Below are 19,952 nucleotides of genomic sequence, written 5' to 3'. Positions count from 1 at the left end.
AGATAGAATAACTTTATTGCAACAAAACACAAAGAAACAATACAAAAAAAACAAAGATCAGAATAACATAGTGTTAGGGTGCAAATGCGGCCTTCTTAAAGTGATCTTCTACCGTCAACCTAAGTAAAACGGACAATGGGTGGTGCACAAAGTAAATAATATTTTTTGCAATACTCAATCAATGAATAGTCAACTTCTTTGGGTCTGCAAGGCCTTAACCCTTGAATGGGTTACCCAAATTAGTTGTAGCTGATAATGGAGCTTAATTCGTAGGTAATTATACCATATCGGGTTTGTAGAGCAGTTTTTGAATGAATGAATTAAATACACTTTTATCGCACACCATACGAATAAGATTATATATATATGTAAATTGTATACGCTGTTATGCGTTGCTTTTCTTCTATTATATATATGTTGGCGCCCATATGACGACGACAGCCGGCGGCGACCGACTCGGGCCGAACGGAACGCGGCGCCACTAGTGCAGTGACAAGTGACAACCATTAGATATTAATTACGGGGGAAAAATACGATTCGAACGTGCGCGACGTAACGTATTGATTAATTTCGCACCTTCTTTTAATGTTAATTTACATCTTTTTCGACAAATGTAAAAATCATCTTAATCATATTAATAAACATATGTTGAGATAACCATCGTTTAATTAAATATCCAAAATAAATATATAATAGAAGAAAAGCAACGCATAACAGCGTTTACAATTTATCGGCCGTATCGCTCATATTACTTATATACACATATTTACATAGTAATTTATCTAACCATAAAAACATACTGAAAATTGTGAATTACAGTGGCGAGTGTGAAAACGAGTGGTGTAAATCGCGGCGGGCCGCACAGGAAGCGGACACGGCCACTCTGCGCAGAGAACTACAAAAAGCGCGCGACAGAGCTGCGCAGTTGCAGAAAGACCTCGTACAGTCCACCGAACAGGTGACCTATTGCGTGAGAATTGCTTTCATCATCATATCTATATTTTATTGTTCATCCGCAGTCAATTTTTTCCCATACAAACTTGCGACCCACCGCGTCGCATCGCCCGCCTATGTTTTTAGTTAGTATTCTTTCTTTCTTTGTTAAGGTTTCTTAACATTCGTGACTTAAGTTTTCGTTTAGGTTCCCTCAAAAATTTGTCTGTCAAATAAAGAATCCCTAGCTATTTTCAAAAGCCATGTTAGGCATCACTATTTGTTATTATAATTTTGTTGTTCGTATATGTGTACTTATATATCTATAGTAAATATATATAAACATTTATTAATGTATATATATCTTAATATATATAAATCTCCTGTCACGATGTTTGTCCGCGATGGACTCCTAAACTACTTAACCGATTTTAAATTAAATTGGCATACCGTCAGCAGTCTGGTCCAACATAAGAGATAGGATAGCTTAGATCTTTAATTATAGTCGCAATTTTATTTTATTGCAAATTATTTGTCTTTTATTAATTGACAGTCACATGTTATATGTATATATATATATCTATATACTACTATACTCATTTAAGGCTTAGCGATACTGAATACTTTAAAAAAAAAACGCAGACGAAGTCGCGGGCAACAGCTAGTATTATATATATATCTTTTTTTTTTTACTTTAGTGTGTAAATTTATGTAAAGTTTATTGTAATGGCAATTTCCCGTCTCTCATGTATTATTGTTTACTATCGTTAAGGTTACCTGGCAGAGATCACTTCTAGTGATAAGGTCGCCTTTTCCTTTTAATTTTTTTTAAAGTACATTTTTAATTTCTCCTTTACTACACAATAAAGATGTTTAAATATATAAATAAAGAAGTTTGCTGGTACGGATATTTTTATTTTTACAGATATATCGAACCCAATCGAGATCCGTAGCTGAAAACGCTAACTACTATACAGTCAAGGCAGTTAATTCATGCCCACACTAGAATTGAATTAAATAAGATATAGAATTAAATGAAAAAAAAAAACTTCTTATACCGTCAGTTTGCAAACCACTGAAAACTTATTCGAGGGTTAAAATAATCTACACATCTATATGTATACAAATAAATACTATTGAAACATCTAATGGAGCTCCAAACCAGTTTTTAAACGATAGGCACAACTGACCCAAATGCACGTTTTGCAATTACCTACTACGTATGTTAAAACACTCCAATTGTTACATCGAAATTAGTACAATACTGATAATTTGCTTACTGAAAAGATTACTTGTCGACTTCATTTTCAACACAATGCCTTCACTCTTCCGTATTTATAGTAATAGTTCTAAGATTACAAATACCTCATTTCATATTAAAAATATTATTAATTTTTTTTTTTAAATCCGCGGGAATTCCGTTGGTTATTCCGGGATTAAAGATGAAGTAACCCATGTCCAGGATGCAAGTTATCTCTTAAGCCTTAACGACCTATGACCCTCAGTGGACGTCCTTTGGCTGAGATTATGATCCATAGCTACACTACTCTATCTGTCATCTGAATTTTCATCGGGCTTTAGTCTATGAAAAGCGGGCTAACCTGTTAGGGGGTACCCTAATAGATTAGCCCGCTACAGTATCAGTAGCAGTCGTATCCCATACGACACCGATTGCTTAATCAGTACACGACGTCTAGGTACGGTGATAACAAACACTAAATAGAAGAAGAAGAAGAAACACTTTATTGCATGTATAACATACAGTAAAAGAAACAGTAAGGAGTATACAGTAAACAATGTAGACATGCAAAGGCGGCCTTATTATCTATAAGCAATCTCTTACCGGCAACCTTAGTAGATAGGACTTACAGCAAGAGAACGGGATAGAGCTAGAGTGTTGATAGATATACATAAATACCAAAATGTAAAGACACAAATACGTAATATATAACAAATATAATGTATATAAGTAGATTTTACTATATAATTTAAAAGAATCTACTTCAAACTCCATCACTCAAAGAGAGGTAGTAGTCCTTCAGACGACTCTTAAATATCGGAAGGGAACTACTTCCACGGATATCAGCAGGCAGATTGTTCCAGAGCATAATTTGCCATAAAGGTGAAAGAATTACCGAAGAACTTCGTAATAGCTAAGCGATACAAAGATGTGTTTAGCCAGACGTGCGGCGTTTCACCTGTCAAAGCGGAACGCTTAATTTCGCGGTTTTATTTATTGAACAACAGTCTAATTATATAAATAGAAATAAATTTCGCTAATCAAATAATCATGTTTGTTGGCAGGTGCGGTCGCTGGAGGCGCGCGCCGAGGGGGCGGGCGGCGCGGGGTGCGGGCCGCGGCTGGCGGGTGCGTGCGCGGCGCTGCAAGAGCGTGCGGCGCACCTCGAGCGCTCGCTATCCGCCGAGACGCGAGTTAAACTAGACTTGCTGTCCGCGCTGGGAGAGGCCAAGCGGCACCTCACCATACAGGAAGGTGAGTGCTTCACACACACTTCTTCTTCTTCTCCTTCTATTTTTCCCCTTCTCTACTTTTTCATAACAGTCTTGCTAGAGTGGTCTAGGTCGTCACGCTGGGACACTGTTTGTGGCAGTTGTTACTCAAAAATCAAGTCAAAAACTGACAACTACTCTACGAAGTCAATAGCCTACAACAGTCCACTGCTGGACTAAAGGTATCCTCAACAGTCTGGACTAAAGAACTCCTCGCAATCGGAGGGTTTCCAGATAAACACCACGCTGAAAGGGATGGGTTGTAGATCACAGTAAATGGTAGTTTAAGCACTGAGAACACTGCTGCCCGTTCTCCGTTAAATTCCCTTAGTCGCCTCGTACGACACCCGCGGGAAGTGCCGTCACAACACTGCATGACACACGGATGAACTTATCTATGTTAATCAATTTTGTTTTAGGTTTAATATCAAGACAAGAAAAAGAAATTGAGGAACTAAAAGCTCAAATGTTGGCCGTAATGCCAACGGAAATCGTGACGCCAGTCTCCAACTCCGTCTCCAAACTGCGACTCTCGGACGGATCACCGCTTGACCCCAACGCGTCTGTGTACACGCCAAAACAGCTATGTTCTGACGCCTGAGCGTTAGCGCGTGAGCACTGAGCCCGCGACGAACTGAGCATCCGAGGTACTAGGCTAAGAGGGGGTGGATGGATTGTATTACGTGCATTACTGACAGAATTTTGCTATTTAACACGTTTTATAAAAACGCAGGAACAATATATTAATGAACTGGCAGGGCAATCCTTGCTAACCTTTTTTTTGTTTCCAATAGAATCGTAAAAATAACATGCAAAATATAGGAATAAAAATTGTGAAGCGCATAGCAAGGAATTTGTTTTTCAGATGCAGTGCCACGTAAAGTACACGCCCGAATCCTTATATCATTTATGGTTTTTGACTCCAGTTCTTATATATTGTGACTATGGAGTTAAATTGTAGTGACACTGCAGTGAAAAATTATGACAGTGAAATTGTTTCTTGTTTTATACACTATGTTTTTACCCACAACGTACCGAAGTTGGTATATGCATTTAGGGTAAGAGGCTAAGTGTTACACAATTTTGCAATCACGTAAGACTACTCAGCCAGTTTACTAATATATAGTTTTTACTAATGCTCGTGTCCATTAAATATGTATCATAACTGCCATCTATTCCGGGCCTACTTGAATAATCATATTTTTTCACTTTGTCTCTAGCCGGAATAAGCACTACGAACGAATCATCCACCAACTCTTAGTCTAAGAGAAGGCAAACGCGACCTTCGCAATCGAACCGCCTTCAATACCGATCTTTGTATGCGTTTCACTGATCTCAATCGTTTTTTTTTTTTTTTGTTCTCTATTCGAACTAAATTTTTAGGAGTAAGTTTAACCTTATTTTGTTACTTAAGTTACTGATAATACAAGTGTGTTTTATTTGTTTCGAACAGTATGGGGGTATCTTTAAATCGTTTGGTCATTTTCAATTGGGCAAAACTTTAAAAACCTTCCCTTTTCCATCTGACTGTACAAAGGTGGAGTTACAATTCGAGATCGAAAAGGGTTTCAAAACCGTTTTATTTTATTACCGTTGGATTGCGATATTCAGATTCTGTCAGAAACAAGTACAATATCTGTAGAACGCCCATACAAACATCGGTACAACTAGATCCCTGAAAAACAACGTTAGTTTTGTAAACTGTACGTACTATAAATCCGTGCCCTTTGTGTGAGGATTGTAGTAAACAAATGTCATTATGGCATAAGAGATAATCTGTCACTTCATATGGACTGTCAAAAGTTTTAAATCGATTTCGTATTTTTACTAGCTTTTGCTCCGGCAATCGCGGTTTGACAGATTTGTTTTCACTTGTGTGAAATTACTATATGCCTCTGAGCTTAAAAAGCATATGGTAATTTCAGACATTTTTTTGACATCTGTTTAGCTTCTAAACCTTAACACTATGTCCACTGTGGGGCTCTGTCCACTTAGTACGAGATTTTGACGACGATTATTATCGATGGTGGTCGAGTATAAAATCACTATAACGTTAAACTAAAATGAACCAAATGATCCTTGACTTAAGGCTCATTTCAATCTCAAAGGTTATAAACTTATTTACTTCGAAATAGGTTTGTATAAATAAGTTTAAAAAAAGAACTGCTAGTTTAAAGCTAGATAAATAGACTTTATGTTTTTCGTTAGAGCCTAGAGCTCGAAAATATCGACATTCCAATGTAATATTGGAGCAGCCGGCTCCGCTTTCATAAGACTAATTGAGGCTAAGTTGTAAATTGTTGATGTTGTAAATGAGCAACTACTGAATTTTTCAGTCTTCCGAACTGGTGGTAGATTTATAACCAACAGACAGACGTTTCAAAAGTCCTTATAGAGTTAGCCTTTTTGAAATAAATTTATCTCAATTTGGAATAAAGTTCGATAGTACGGAATGTACTACTTTAATACAAGAGGCGTAAGGTCCATTATACTATAACGTTATAGTGTATCAGTACTGGGATAACATTGATGATAATGAGCAATCTAAGAGGACGGAGCGCTTATTTTTTCATCATTGAGATATTTGGATTAATAAACTTGTATACCTTAAGAGCCGACTACTACGTTACGACATTTGCTCGCGCAGTTGTTACACGATTGAGTTTTGAGATATGTTTTTATAGTAAATAGGGCCCCTTATTCGCTAAAAACAAATCGTAGTTAATGGAACTACTATAGAACATTTTGGAAGTGGGAAGTTTTTACTATCATACCGCGAGACAGTAAACATCTGAAACGTTACGATGTTGAATGGAATTGTGCAATACTTCGCTTCTAAGCATCACGTTAGATCTGGAATCTATAATATTCTTTAAATCAAAAGTATAATAAGAATACGCATAATTTGGGTAATCATTTACCGTCCGGTGTGATTGCAAGCCATGCGCTGGTCTATATATTTAAAAGAAAGATACCCAATCTAACAGTGCAGCGATGAGTCACCCATGTGTCTAAAGTTATGCTGAAAAGCCAATAACATTCTAAAACTAACCTCATTACGGTCCCACTAACGCACCAAAAGTTGTTTTGGAGTGATTTGACAAAAACGCTGCTGGCACCATTTATCAAACCTCGCCTGCCGTAGTTGGCTACTCGGGCGGCAAAAATATTTAGTTTCTAGTAAAACCGTAAATACATTATTTAGAAGGGAATTCTATAAAACGAATAAACATATTCAAGAGTCGTTATAATCTTACAGCTCCATATAAATTTGGCCCGGATCGTCTTGTATGAAGTTAAGACAAAAGACGATCCTGGACAACGTAAAGTTTTATTTAAAAAACCTCTTTAAACGTTAAAATGCTGGGACCTAATTATGTTTAAAAGTGCTGAGTTGAAATAAATTATTTGTATTATTAAATTATTTCGTCACTGGTTCTTAATGCGTGTACAAACCAACTCACTCAGTCAATCAGTCCGGAATTGGGTGAAAGTAATAAAAATATTCCATTACATACCATTTGAATGTCAAGCGAATGAATGGAGCCAATTCTGTAGTACTAAGCTAAACTGAATTGACGTATTCAAAATATTGCCGTCCTTTTCACATTGTTTATTGTGGAAAAGGATAGTGCTTCTTTTGGCAATAGCTTGTTTGAATTGAATCTAACGTTGTTCAACTGCGCGTTTAAGTGTCGCCGTGGGCTCTTATTATTTGGCGGTGATTGATAAAATTGCTTAAGAGATGTTACCCGCGTGGACTATATACAACTTATTTTCTTTTTTCCTATGTACCTAATAGTAAACTTCCGGAAAAATTTGCATATTATCCAGAAAGCAAACTATCTTTTTGTTAAGTTTCGTTAAACCGATTCATCGGCAAGATAAAGACAGCGCTATGGTTATTCCACGTACAGTATTTCATCTGACACACTTTTCGAACAAATTTCATAGCGACATTTTTGACAGCTCCTATACACTTATGGACTTTTTGTTCAGTGGGAGGAACAAAAAGTCAGGCCTTCGCCCATGGCTAGTTAACATCCTTCCGACAAAGACGAGCCGCTACGCGATTTAGCATTACGGTAAGATGTCGCGTACAAACCGATTCGGGGTATGGGTTTAATATGCCATACCCCTAACATGTTATACCGTTACGTGAAATAGTCCAGGGATGAGTTTCATTTGTTGCTTTTCCTTGTGCCAAACATTATTAGAATCCGTTCAGACACGTTTACATTCACAAAAATCTTTAAGAAAAAATCTCATATATAATATCCAAGAGTAAGTGCATTATGATATATTCCTAGACCTCCTGCTCTCGTGTTCAGTCGTTTAACTTTTGTGATGCATTTGAAGTTAGTGATTGACGTAAGTCTCCGATAAAAATAATACAACCGTGGTAGGGACAAGAAAAAGATGGCGCGTAACGGATAAATGTGACGCGTAACCGAAAAATGTGACGGTAATTTTTTTTCCAACGCCGATCAAGAAGTTTCACCTTAACAAAAAAAACAATAAACTCTTAAAGCTAAAATATAAAATAACTTCTATAGTCCTTCTTGAAATATTTTATCATAATTTGAATTAAATTAAATTTAACCTGTTTTTGCGAGACTGCGATTTTTGTCTTTTAAAATCGCCAAGGAAACTGTCAAAAAGAGTACCACTAATAATTGAAATGTGTTAACAACAATAATAGCCAAAAGGCCGAACTTTTTTACGTATATGCTTGAATGTTGTATGCATAATTTTTATCTTTCCTCGCATTTAGTTTACATTTTTTTTTTACATCCAGTAATGTTGTTTTTTTGTCAAAAACAAAGTTTACCAATTCTGCTGTATGCAAAGCTTTAATTAAACTAAATTATAGAAACTGAAAATAGCGACACTATTTACAGAAGCATTTTTACAAAGCGTTTGTCAGAGTAATTTTATCAATCCGAGCATACGGATTATCCTTCCAGACTTAAATTTATGCCGATTTTAATGCAAAACGTTGTATGAATTTTCGTTAAGCATAAATGTCTATCTGCCTTATTAGGGACCTGAAGAATGCCCGAATAAACTATAAGATTTGCACTACAAACACTGTTACATGAAAGTAAAATAGATCGTATCGTATTTAAAGTCTTAAATTTTGTACTGCTAATTTTATACATTATATTATATCAATGTTCCGCTAGGAGCGCTGGTTTTAGAATATAAACTTTGAAACAATGTAAATTATGTACATTTTTCTCTGAAAGAGACATTACAAGACCTTTGAAAAAACTTGTTAAATAATCGTCCTACACGGGATAATATTAGCTAAGATCTAGAGAGATCAAACACATGCACAATTGTTACTGTGCCCAAATTTAAAAGATGTTGCGTCCAAATATGTAACCAAAAATTTTCGAGATTCCACATTTAGAAAGTTGGAAGCTAGTTTTTATAACTGTGTAAGTATTTACATAACAAATAAGAAAAATCAAAGAATTAACACATTTTTGGAAATCCTACGTCAATCTTACATAGAAGAATAACAATTCTCGTACTAGGAGTATTTTTGTGTTTCTCTCTATTCGTCCTTTATTTTCCTAACTGTGTAGTGGTATACAAATAAAGAGTTTAAATTAAAAAAATAATAATAATGTACTGACGAAAATAATCCTGCGCCACCCTCTAGGATTTTATTATACAACTTTTTGGATTCAAAACAAATCCTAGAACTTCACCAGCACCTCGACTGAATTTTTACATCCTAAAATGGTGCCATACAGATGCCATATTGCATCTTTCTTTCAATAAAATTTACTCAGCGTCACCTCGCGTCCGAATGAAAATAATAGTAATAATCAATTATTTGCAATAATGTTTGTACAATAAGATGTTATTAAATAATACAGTCAGTTTCGAGGCCATACCATTCTACGTAATTAAAAGTGTGTAAATTTGGTTAATGTAGAGAGATGAATTGTAAATTGGCAAAATTAGAAAAATAAAATAAAAATCAACCTTAATGAAATGACAAATCAGTTTAAAATAAAAACTACAATAAAACAACACATGAAATTAAATATAACGATTGATGTAAGGACTATAACTCATACATCATAATAAAAAGAATAAAAAACGGACATACATAAACAACAAATCTTCATTTTTAGACGGTTTAAATAATAGAAACGTGGGTATGAACAATTGGAAATGGTTTTATACAGTCGTCTACAATATCTCTTTAAGAGCGTCTCCTTTAAATATTGGGACATAATTAAACAAATGTCGCGAGGCATAAAATTACCGGACTATCATTATATATATATATAACAATTGCATATTCGGAATTCGAAAAAATTATGAACGTTTTGCATTAAAACCGACACAAACCGCTGCTGCATTGAATCAAGAACGTGTTCTTTTAAAATTTATGTGATATAATGTACAAAAAATGAGATTGCATTTGAATCTTCTCTATGTATTAACGTGTATTTTATTGACGTTTTAGTCTTAATTGTGGCGTTTTAAGCGTAGCGTCTCTTAGTCATTGATTACTTTAATATATTCGAATAGTCGTTGATATTTTTCATGATAGATTCATATATTTTATATTCAAAATGTTGTATGTACAATTTTAAAGAACAAGCGAGATTGTCTATGGTCTGAAAATAAGTCTAATGTTTGAAATTTAGAGTTAGGTCAGTTGAGGCCACTATTTGAGAATTTGGTGCCAAACTTAAACACTTGGTGTTATATTTGAACAGCTACGCATTGTTGTGGTTGGTTCTATCTGACCTAACCCATATTTTATAAAAGGTAAAAAAGAAAGTTGACGGTTGCATATTGTTTGGTTGAAATTGATTATAAATGTGTATTTTTAATTTGTTATAGAAAAATGTATTATCGTTCGCAAAGTATTAAATTATCGAGCTTAGTTGGATATTTGAAATCATTGCGAGGCGCTACGCTAGTTTGTTTGTTGAAGTATAAAAAAATGGCGGGCTCGCAACTTTTGTCCGTTGCTAATCCATGACAGTGCAATTTGTGCTCCTTGTGATTTTTTTGTGAGTTTCTAAGAAGAGACTGCAGTGTTGTCCATAAGATGAGTACAACTGTACAACTTTAAGAGTCTGGACTATTCAATAATTCAGTCTATAGTTTTGAATAGTTTAAGTTTTGTTAAAATTTTAAAATTTAAAATCTGCAATTTCAACAGGTTAGCTGTAAAAAATATATAAGCATTGTCAAAAGTTACACCCAATATATTGACCGACCTGGAAATATTTGAAATGTTTAACCGTAATATGCAGGAAATAAAGCTAAATCGTGACAGCAGGCGCTAATTTTCTCGTTTGCAACAATTTTATATGTCAACATGAACCAATGAATAATTTTGCTGTCAGAAATCGCCTGCGGCGCACGCTACGTATAGATTGCAACCTTTCTTATCTCGACTCTTCTAATTTAACGATGATATAAAGTGGACTATTCATATAAAGTAATCCATGCTGCTATCGTGCGGGAATTCCCCGTAGGCAATGCATCTACAAATGAAAATAAAAGATGGACCGAAAAAAATAAGAATGCGTATACATCTTATAGTCCACCAAATAGGAAACCACTAAGTTACTTTTTTAATAATAATAATAAATTCTTTATTGCACACACAAAAACAAAATACAAATAAACACATTTACAGAAATAATTAAAAAAAAAAAAAAAACTAGTTTAGGTGTGCAAAGGCGGTCTTATCGCTAAAGCGATCTCTCCCAGACAACCTTTGGCGATAGTAGTTATTGAAAGGAACGGGTTGGTGCGGCAATAAAAATTTCTACCTACATAAAAATATTGCAAACTAAACTACATACATGGTATAAATTCTAATACTAAACATATAATTATTATATAAAATATATAGTGTTCATACATATAAATATAATAAACTACATACTATAACGCTACATACATAAAAAATAGTTTTTCAAACGACTTTTAAAAAGAGGCAAGGATTTTGCCTGACGTATGTCATCAGGTAGGGAATTCCAGAGTCTGACACAATTAGCTGTAAAAGAATTACTATAATATTTCGTGCGACTGTACGGAACCTGTAGTTTGCTGTCGGTGCAGGAACGTAGCCTGTTATTATCAAAAAAGGTAAAACGTTCTTTTAAATATGGCGGAGTCTGAGGAAGAAACAGGATACGATACAACAGAGACAAGGCGTGCATCTCTCTCCGCTGGCCGACCGACAACCACTTTAGTTCAGCGCGGAACTGAGATATGCGGTCGAACTTTCGCAAGCCAAAGATAAAGCGGATGCAAAGGTTCTGCAGCCTATCGAGCTTATTAAGGAGATCCTGCGATAAGTCAAGATAACATGCATCACCATAGTCAATGACAGGTAACAAAATAGAATTGGCAAGAGCGATCTTAGTTTTAATTGGAAGAAGATTCTTCCACCGCCTAAGATAGCCAATAGTGGCACAAATTTTCCGCCCTACCTCAGATACATGAGGTCCCCAAGAAAAGGAACTGTCAATCGTCAGCCCAAGGTTTCTGACCGTATTGCAGTATGGCAAAGCAACCCCATCAAAGTAAACAGATGGAAGGTTATTAATTTTAGTCAGCAAATTGCGATTACCTATGACGATTACTTGTGACTTAACAGGATTTACGGCAAGACCGTAAGATTTGCACCAGTTACAAATATTCGCCAAGTCTGTATTCAGTTTACAAATAGCAGAGGAAATTCCATCAGTGGTTTCTGAGGAGTAGATCTGTAAATCGTCAGCATAGAAATGAAATGAAGAGGAGATAACAGAAGAGACAGAGTTAATAAAAATGGAAAAGAGAAGTGGTGAAAGCACCCCACCCTGTGGAACACCTGCAGTGAGGGGGGAAAACGAGGAACATTTACCATCAAATCTGACACATTGTTGACGACCAAACAGATACGACTGAAACCAGTCAATGGCTTCAGATGATACGTTCACCTTCGACCTAAGCAACGCAAGAAGCAAGTCGTAATTCACATTATTAAAAGCATTGCTAAAGTCAAGAAGAACCAGAATAGTAACCAATTTACTGTCCATCCCTTTCCGAATATCATCACAGACTTTAATTAGTGCTGTGACCGTACTGTGTCCTTGTCTAAAGCCAGATTGAAAAGGTGATAGAACGTTATTTTTAGTCAGAAAAAGAGTAAGTTGTTGATTGACAATACGTTCTAAGACTTTAGAAAGAAAAGGAAGAATTGAAATTGGTCGAAAATGTGATAGAGTTGTAGGATTAGCAATTTTAGAAAGAGGGATCACGAACGCCTTCCTCCAACTAGAAGGAAAAGTACAAGTTGATAGAGAATAGTTAAATAAGTGTAATAGAATAGGAGCTAGGCTATCAAGGACCAGGATAATCATCCTACGACCAACTCCATCACTTCCTACGGCATCAGATTTGATGCTTTTTTTTGTTTTTAATTTAAAGGAAACCACTAAATTACTTCTTTTTTTAAATTTAATTACTATATATTCTATTAAAGGATAGAGTTAATTTATTATGATTTATCGCTTCTCATAATATGATATCCGACTTCCATGTTGACATTTAAGATTGATGCTTGGTTTTACTATTTGTTTTGTTACATAATAAATAACGACACAGTAAAACTATACTTACTGAAATCACGTATGCTTCCTCATAGTCTTCTCTTTTTGACATATACAAAAACTCCTGTTGCATTTATATAATAGTACAAGTACAATAAATGTTATTACTTTTAAAACAGAGTAGTAAATAATGAACTGTGTAACTCTTAGGTTTGCAAGGAATGAGGTAACTGTTTATGGTAGGATGGTTGATTTTTAACTTAAACATGAAATCATTGAGCTTTTGTTTAAAAAAAATACTTTTAATTTTCTTTGGTTTGTAGGTTCAGTAAAGTATTTAACATATATGTATGATAATGAAATCATTTTCGTTGAAAGATTCTAAGGGTTAAGATTATTATATAATCTGTTAACAGCAAATAAGTAAAAAGATATAGAATACTCCATCCATTCTTATAGTATTTAGGCAGTGTTTCTGAAAAAAAGTTTAATGTGAAAGTTTAATTTTCTTAACATAGTTCATTGGTTAATAACATTGAGTAAAATTTATCTATTTACTACAGCCAGTTCTGTTGAAAGAAACCTTACGCTGTCACGTGGGTGTGTATTACACCTCACTCATTTAATAATGTGTTTAATTCTATTTTCTTTGGGAAAATTTACAGTATACCCTCATGCTCCAATTTGATACTTTAACTAGTAAGAGTACTTGGAAATGTTAAGAAATTGTGTGCTCTCATAAGTGAGTATAAATATCAAGTTGGGTAAGACCCATGTAATATTCAGTGTTAAAAAAAAAACTTGGGAAAATAAAAGCAAATTATGGTCTTATATTTCACATATAACCTAACTTGTCTATGGTAACTTTGGAAGGCGCCTAACGTCGTGAGACATCACTTTTTTTTTTGTTTGTGAAACGTTTTTTCTCTCCTATGAATTACCTAAATCACCTTAATCGGGTCTAGGCACCCGATTAAGGTGATTTAGGTTCAGTAAAAACGGGCATTGGTGTGACTACGCGAGTCTTGTCTCGTACATAGTATGTTATTAATCAAAGCACCGCTAGTGGTGTACCGCATGATGGCAAATAACGCACACCGGAATATTATTATTGTAACAGTTGTATTTAATAATGAGATTGTATCATTACTCTAGTCTTTTGAAGGCCGTTTACACGTGTTTATGGAGCTCGTGCCATTGTGTTAAATGTTTAAGTCGTACTGATGCGGTGTAAACGGGCCTGGAAATTTAATCTGTATTGTAAGTATTTTTTGTTTTTTTTTTTTTTTTTTAAGAAGTAATTTTTTTTTATTACATCTAAATGCGCACTGCCTTCGAAGTCAGACTTCCGCACCGAGAATTTTATCTAAGTTTAATAATACCATTCGGTTATCTTGGTAACCATTAGTAAAACATTTGAAAATAGACCTAATGTCACGTCGTTTGTTGTTTTAAATTTCATTGAAAATGAAATTTAAAACGACAAATTAGATTATTATTATCAATGTATGTGACATAAACACTGGTAGTGCTTTTATAAAGAGGCGTCAGAATTTGCAAACATAAGATTTTACCGCCTTCTAATCGATAAAACTGATTTGGCTTTACTTATTTATCAGTTTTATTTTATGGTGAGTTAAATACGAAGATGGCCGACCGGTATTGCTAAACTTTTGTATAAACTTATTGGTTGTATTATTTTTGTTATAAAAGAGGTTGCGGTCTTAAAGTACTTAATCTAGATTTAAATTTGGACGCGATTTATATCACCGGTCGCATTTGCAACACTCCCCACGCATGGCGTCGCTTGTTGAGTCAAATCAAATTATCTCGTTTCCTATGATCAGAATAACTATAAATACCCCTGGTTGTCTGGTGTTTATACATACAATGTTTTGATTTGACTCAACAAGCAAGGTGTTTCGTGATTGGTTTCAAATGAGTGCCGGTCATTTTCGGACATTCTTTCCAACGTGGAATCGAAATCGGCAGCATTTGAGGTCGACGTTATACTTTTTCATGAACAATATATCTAACAAGATAAACATAACAGTACAAGTAAATCGATCTGCATTTTCACTAGTGAAACTATGCTGTTTGTTTGTATTATAAACGGATGCTATTACAGCAATAAAAAAATCAGACTCGATGTTGTATTTTTATTCCTTTATGGTCATCCTAATGAATGCCTTATCTCAGAGGTATGAGAAATATCGCTGCATATCTCTCTCTTAAGTGCGATGCGATGATATTTAAAACACTTTAAAGCATTTATGTCATTTTATAATTAGATAATTTTACATGCTGAATACCATATAACTGTATTCTATTCACATGTAATAAGTAACCAATAAATGTATACAGTTTATGCCATTATATGGAGGTAAAAACGATTAGGTTACACTATAATGATATTCTTGCATCACAAAGAAAACAATTTGTTAAAAAAAGTCAAAGGTAATAAATAGGTTTATATTTAATTTATAACAGAGTTTGATTCACGTCGATCTGATAATTCAGCAAGTCTTGCCCCACTAACAAGGTTTTGTATTTCTAGTTGTAAAGTCAATGCTCTCTGTAAATCCATGCTCCTGAGCTGTGAAGCAACATATTTACCGTAAATATCAAACTCATCATCTCTCATTATACCTGCAGAATTCATATTACTCTCTGTAACATTCAAATCTGATACACTTATATCGGTGCTAGCACTATTTTCAAAACTTCTAGATCTGTTATATGAGTTTGATTGATCGTGTTTTGATTTAGGTTCTGGTTTAATGGCCATTAAATAGTCATTACTAGGACTTGATTCAAATGGATCAACTGAGTCATTGTCTATTGCTTCAGAGAGCCACAACTTTGGGTTTTCGTCATCCGTTGTGTTTGACTCCTGAAAACAAATAATAGATTAAAGTAATTTCATACCTTGTACATTAAGTGATATTTAAATCTTATTTGTTCACCAACTTACAAAAAAGTAGGGAGGTTCTAAATTTGGTTGTAATATACAATTCTTAATTTCTTTATTTTTTTATGTTTGTTAGCTCAGAACTCTTTCATTTATAAAACAATTTGAATTTTTTTTATTTTTTTTGAGGCAGTATACTTCCCATGTTTTCATCAGTTCATGGTCTCTTTAAGGGATCCTGGAGAAATTGAGGGAGCTCTTCAAATATTATAGGGGCATCTATATATAGAGATTTGAGTATTTTTTAAAGTAACTGGAGTATTTGCTATCAAAAAACCACCATTGGTCAAGTTAAACTGATCATGGAGACTATGGATTTTCACACTTGTTATGTTTTATTATTCTATATAGTAGGTAAGTAATTTAAGCTTGTCACAATGAAGGAGCTGATGGTGAAATGCTGGGAGAACTCAAGCAATAACGCCCCAGCTTTGGGAAAAGCAATATTTGTAGAAAATTGTCATTCAGCTATTATTACTAGCTAGACCTACCCTCTAAAAAGTGTGAAAAAACAAAAGAACCAACTTTGTTACACAACTAAAATTCAAGAAATAAATATTTTCTACAACAGTTTTAAGTTAGTGCAAAGTAAAATGTAGAAACTACTGGTAGTGTCCCTGCTTCTATATATAAAGGTATACAAGTGTATGCTAATCAAGACATAGTAACTCTCTACATGTTACTTAGCACCAACTTAAAAATGTTGCAGAAAATATTTATTTCTTGCTTTTCTATAAGAAAGTTAGTTCTTTTTTTGGCCAATTTTTTTTTTTTAATAATTTAATACTTAGACCATATTAAGACTAAATTGATTACTAAGTACGATGAAACATATTTAATGAATAATTGGGAGGTATCAAATATCACTGCTACTTATGCCTGGTCCACAGAAAATGTTATTTATTTTACAAGTATTTCTTTTTTTTTCTCTTTAATGCCTCAACTTGCACTAAGTCTAACTCTGTTCTTTTATTATTAAATCCAGTAAACTATGAATCTTTTGGATCTCACTCATCTGTGTGCTGTGCAAGGACCTTACAACAAACAGATATACATATGATTGTTTAATCATAATAGAATCAAACTCACCTCCAAAGATTCGCGACTGTTGATGCTCTGAATGTGTTTGTGCCAGACAGCAAACCATTTCATTGCTGGTTTGTAATCTGCCCTGTGCGTTATTTTATGCAATTCCTGTAAATATGTCGACTTTAAATTCTTTATTTTCATTCTCAGCTGTGTCAGCGAAAGTTCAATACCAGTGGATTGACTAAACTCTTCGATTAGCGCTCTGTATGCAATTAATCTTCGTTGGTTCGATTTGTACGCTAGATGTCTGGTGTTCCATAAATGTTCTTGTTTAAAATATGTTTTAACAAATTGATAAGTTTCCTTCTCACTAAACCTCATTTTAAATTAAAGTTAATATCTGCTGCTTTGTAAGTTAAAATATTAATAGACAGATTAATGGATAAATAAAGGAATATAAGATATTATTTATTTTCACACAAAGTAGTAGAGTTCACTACGTTTTTGACACATAGTAAATTAGTTTTTACCACAGACGCATCACTCAGATTTCTTCCCAACCTTTCACGACTCGTAGAGTCGTGATTGGAGTACCAAAGAGCATATAGACACAACGGGATGTTATTGCTCCATTTACACGTTAGCTGATCGAGGACGAAGCGAATGATAAAAATATTAATGGCATTACTATTTTTTTTATTGCGCTACAGGTTAACCCTTGACTGCAATCTCATCTGGTGGTAAGTGATGACTCAGTCTGTGATGGTAGCAGGCTAACCAGCTAGGGTTTGGCAGTTCTATTAAAAACATATATTTAATCGGATTGCATTATAACTTACTAACAGCTGACTGAGATGGCTGTTTAAGGGCTAATATGTTTGGAATAAAAAAGGCATTCATATTCCCATGGGTAAAGTATTTATTGCAACCAATGGGAGGTTGAGTAAATAAAATGTCCTACCGATAATAAATTAATACTTAGTACACTTAATTTACATTAATCACTACTAATATCTGATATCCTGGCTTCACTAACTAAACTCTGTATCTGCAACTGAAGCCTCAATGCTTTCTCTAAGTTCATCTTTCTTAATTGTGAAGCTATATATTTGCCGTATATATCAAACTCATCCTCTTGTTTGCTTTCAAAGTCTTCTGAATTTTTAATAGTATGGCTTTTGTGTTTTAATTTCTTATTTTTTATTTTCTTATATGGTACTGGAGAAGTAGATAGGTCTGTTTTAATTTGGGTTGAAGACTCAGTTTTCAAAGAGTCAAAATCATCATCTGAATTTGGCACAAGGGGATCCGGATGAAAGTGTTCAGTATCGTTTTGATCATCATTGTTATCCCATAACAATGCATTACTTGAGGAATCTACTTCTGGTGTTTCTTGAATCTGTAAGTGAATATAATTTCTTTAATAATACTTCACACATACAGTATAAGAATTTCTGAGATATTATTAATGTTGCAGTAATTTTATAAATTCTATTGTCAAATATAATTTGTCAGATATTTTATCAAATTGATTAAAATTTTTACAAATGTGCTAATAATTATTATTTATTTAAAAAATAGATTGCAGGAAACAATTAACATTATATTGGATTCACTAATGTTCATGAATTGAGTTGGGAGCATTTTTGATACACTTTGGTCTTCTGTCTTAGCTGTTATCATTAAGCACATTTTAAGTCTCTTTTTCATTACCGTAAACTTAAAACAATGAACAAAAGACAATTTGTCTGGTTGTAAAATTTCATTATTCACCCCATCTAACATTGTAGGCACTGGTACGTTGGTGCTAGAAAACTGAATAAAATAAGCTCACAATCTAAATATGGAAGGGGACATTAATGTTGGACATTAATAGTTCAACAATTTATTACCTCACATTTAAATAATTATCAGATATGTTGTTAAAACTAAACAGATTCTAATAAGAATATATATGTTGATAATTCTTAACTTTTCACATAATATAACAGATCACAGACCTCACTGAAAATCAAAAAATCAAGCATTGTAAGTTAGTTCAAAAGACTATATGAGAATGTGTGATCTACAGTATTATGTTCACCTTTTATCACTGTAATACCTAATAAAATGAATAAGAACATGTTGAATAAGGACAGGCAATTAAAGTTTAGTAAAGGTCCGAATAATATAAAAGCGATATACTAACACTGTAAGATGATAAATGCCGATTAGTAGGAATATGTTTCAAACACTGATCCATCTCATTAAACCAAACCAAAGACGGTTCATAGATACAGTCGGGACTGGATTTTTGCAGTATTTTGTGCACTTGCTGGATATAGGTTGTCCTTAAGTTTTTAATTTTCATTTTCACCTCGGGTGTCGTAAGGTGTTTTATAGATTTGAACTCCGAACATATTTCCGCGTAAGCTTTATCCCTGTGTTGTTTCAACTTGTAGCTTGAGTTGTTGGGATTCCAAAGGCACTCGTGTTTTAAATATAATTTCACAAACTCAAGCGTAGCCGCTTCGCTCCAACGCATTATTTAGTATTTAACTAAAATTAATGGAAATATTTATATGTTCATGACATTTGTCTGTTGATTAATAATGTCATCACACTTCACAGTGGAATATGGATACATTTTGAGACACAGATAATGATTAGTATTACGTTAATATCATGAATTGTTTTATTTTTGTGTATTTACTCTAGGTTAATAGTGATGGCAGTAGATAGCGAAATTTGTCTGTATCTCAGGAGTGTGGTGACACCAAATATAGCTAGCTGTGAAAAGTTGCCACCAAATAAGTAATAACCTGATAAACCAATACTTTGTATTCTGAAACATAATTCTCCAACTGGGTTGGCAAAATAAATAAATATAAAATAATATAGGTTAATCAGTGTACATGGTGATCACATCATTAACTGGAATC

General features: G+C 34.0%; 2 protein-coding genes across 4 annotated transcripts in view; one reads left to right on the top strand and one right to left on the bottom strand.

Moving 5' to 3' along the window:
* The window catches only part of LOC120630892 (macoilin-2), a 34,203-nt gene extending 25,338 nt beyond the window's left edge, over positions 1-8,865 (top strand). For all 3 annotated transcript variants that reach the window (XM_039900227.1, XM_039900228.1, XM_039900226.1), the window contains exons 12-14: positions 820-958; positions 3,238-3,427; positions 3,864-8,865. In XM_039900227.1, coding sequence (XP_039756161.1) covers positions 820-958; positions 3,238-3,427; positions 3,864-4,045 — 511 coding nt within the window. In that variant the 3' untranslated portion in view covers positions 4,046-8,865. The remainder of the gene's footprint in view (positions 1-819; positions 959-3,237; positions 3,428-3,863) is intronic.
* A 6,620-nt stretch (positions 8,866-15,485) lies between these two features.
* On the bottom strand, positions 15,486-19,623 carry LOC120631227. Its single transcript, XM_039900709.1, has 4 exons — positions 19,220-19,623; positions 18,032-18,430; positions 17,092-17,418; positions 15,486-15,924 (listed from the first exon to the last, which is right to left on the bottom strand). Exons 1-4 carry the CDS (start codon positions 19,553-19,555, stop codon positions 15,508-15,510), a joined length of 1,479 nt encoding a protein of 492 aa, XP_039756643.1. The 5' UTR covers positions 19,556-19,623; the 3' UTR covers positions 15,486-15,507.
* Positions 19,624-19,952: the final 329 nt, after the last annotated feature.

Source organism: Pararge aegeria, chromosome 17 (genome assembly GCF_905163445.1).
Source record: "Pararge aegeria chromosome 17, ilParAegt1.1, whole genome shotgun sequence".
Taxonomy (NCBI): domain Eukaryota; kingdom Metazoa; phylum Arthropoda; class Insecta; order Lepidoptera; family Nymphalidae; genus Pararge; species Pararge aegeria.
The sequence above is the reverse complement of the archived record's forward strand: the minus strand, read 5'-3'. Positions and strand labels throughout refer to the sequence as shown.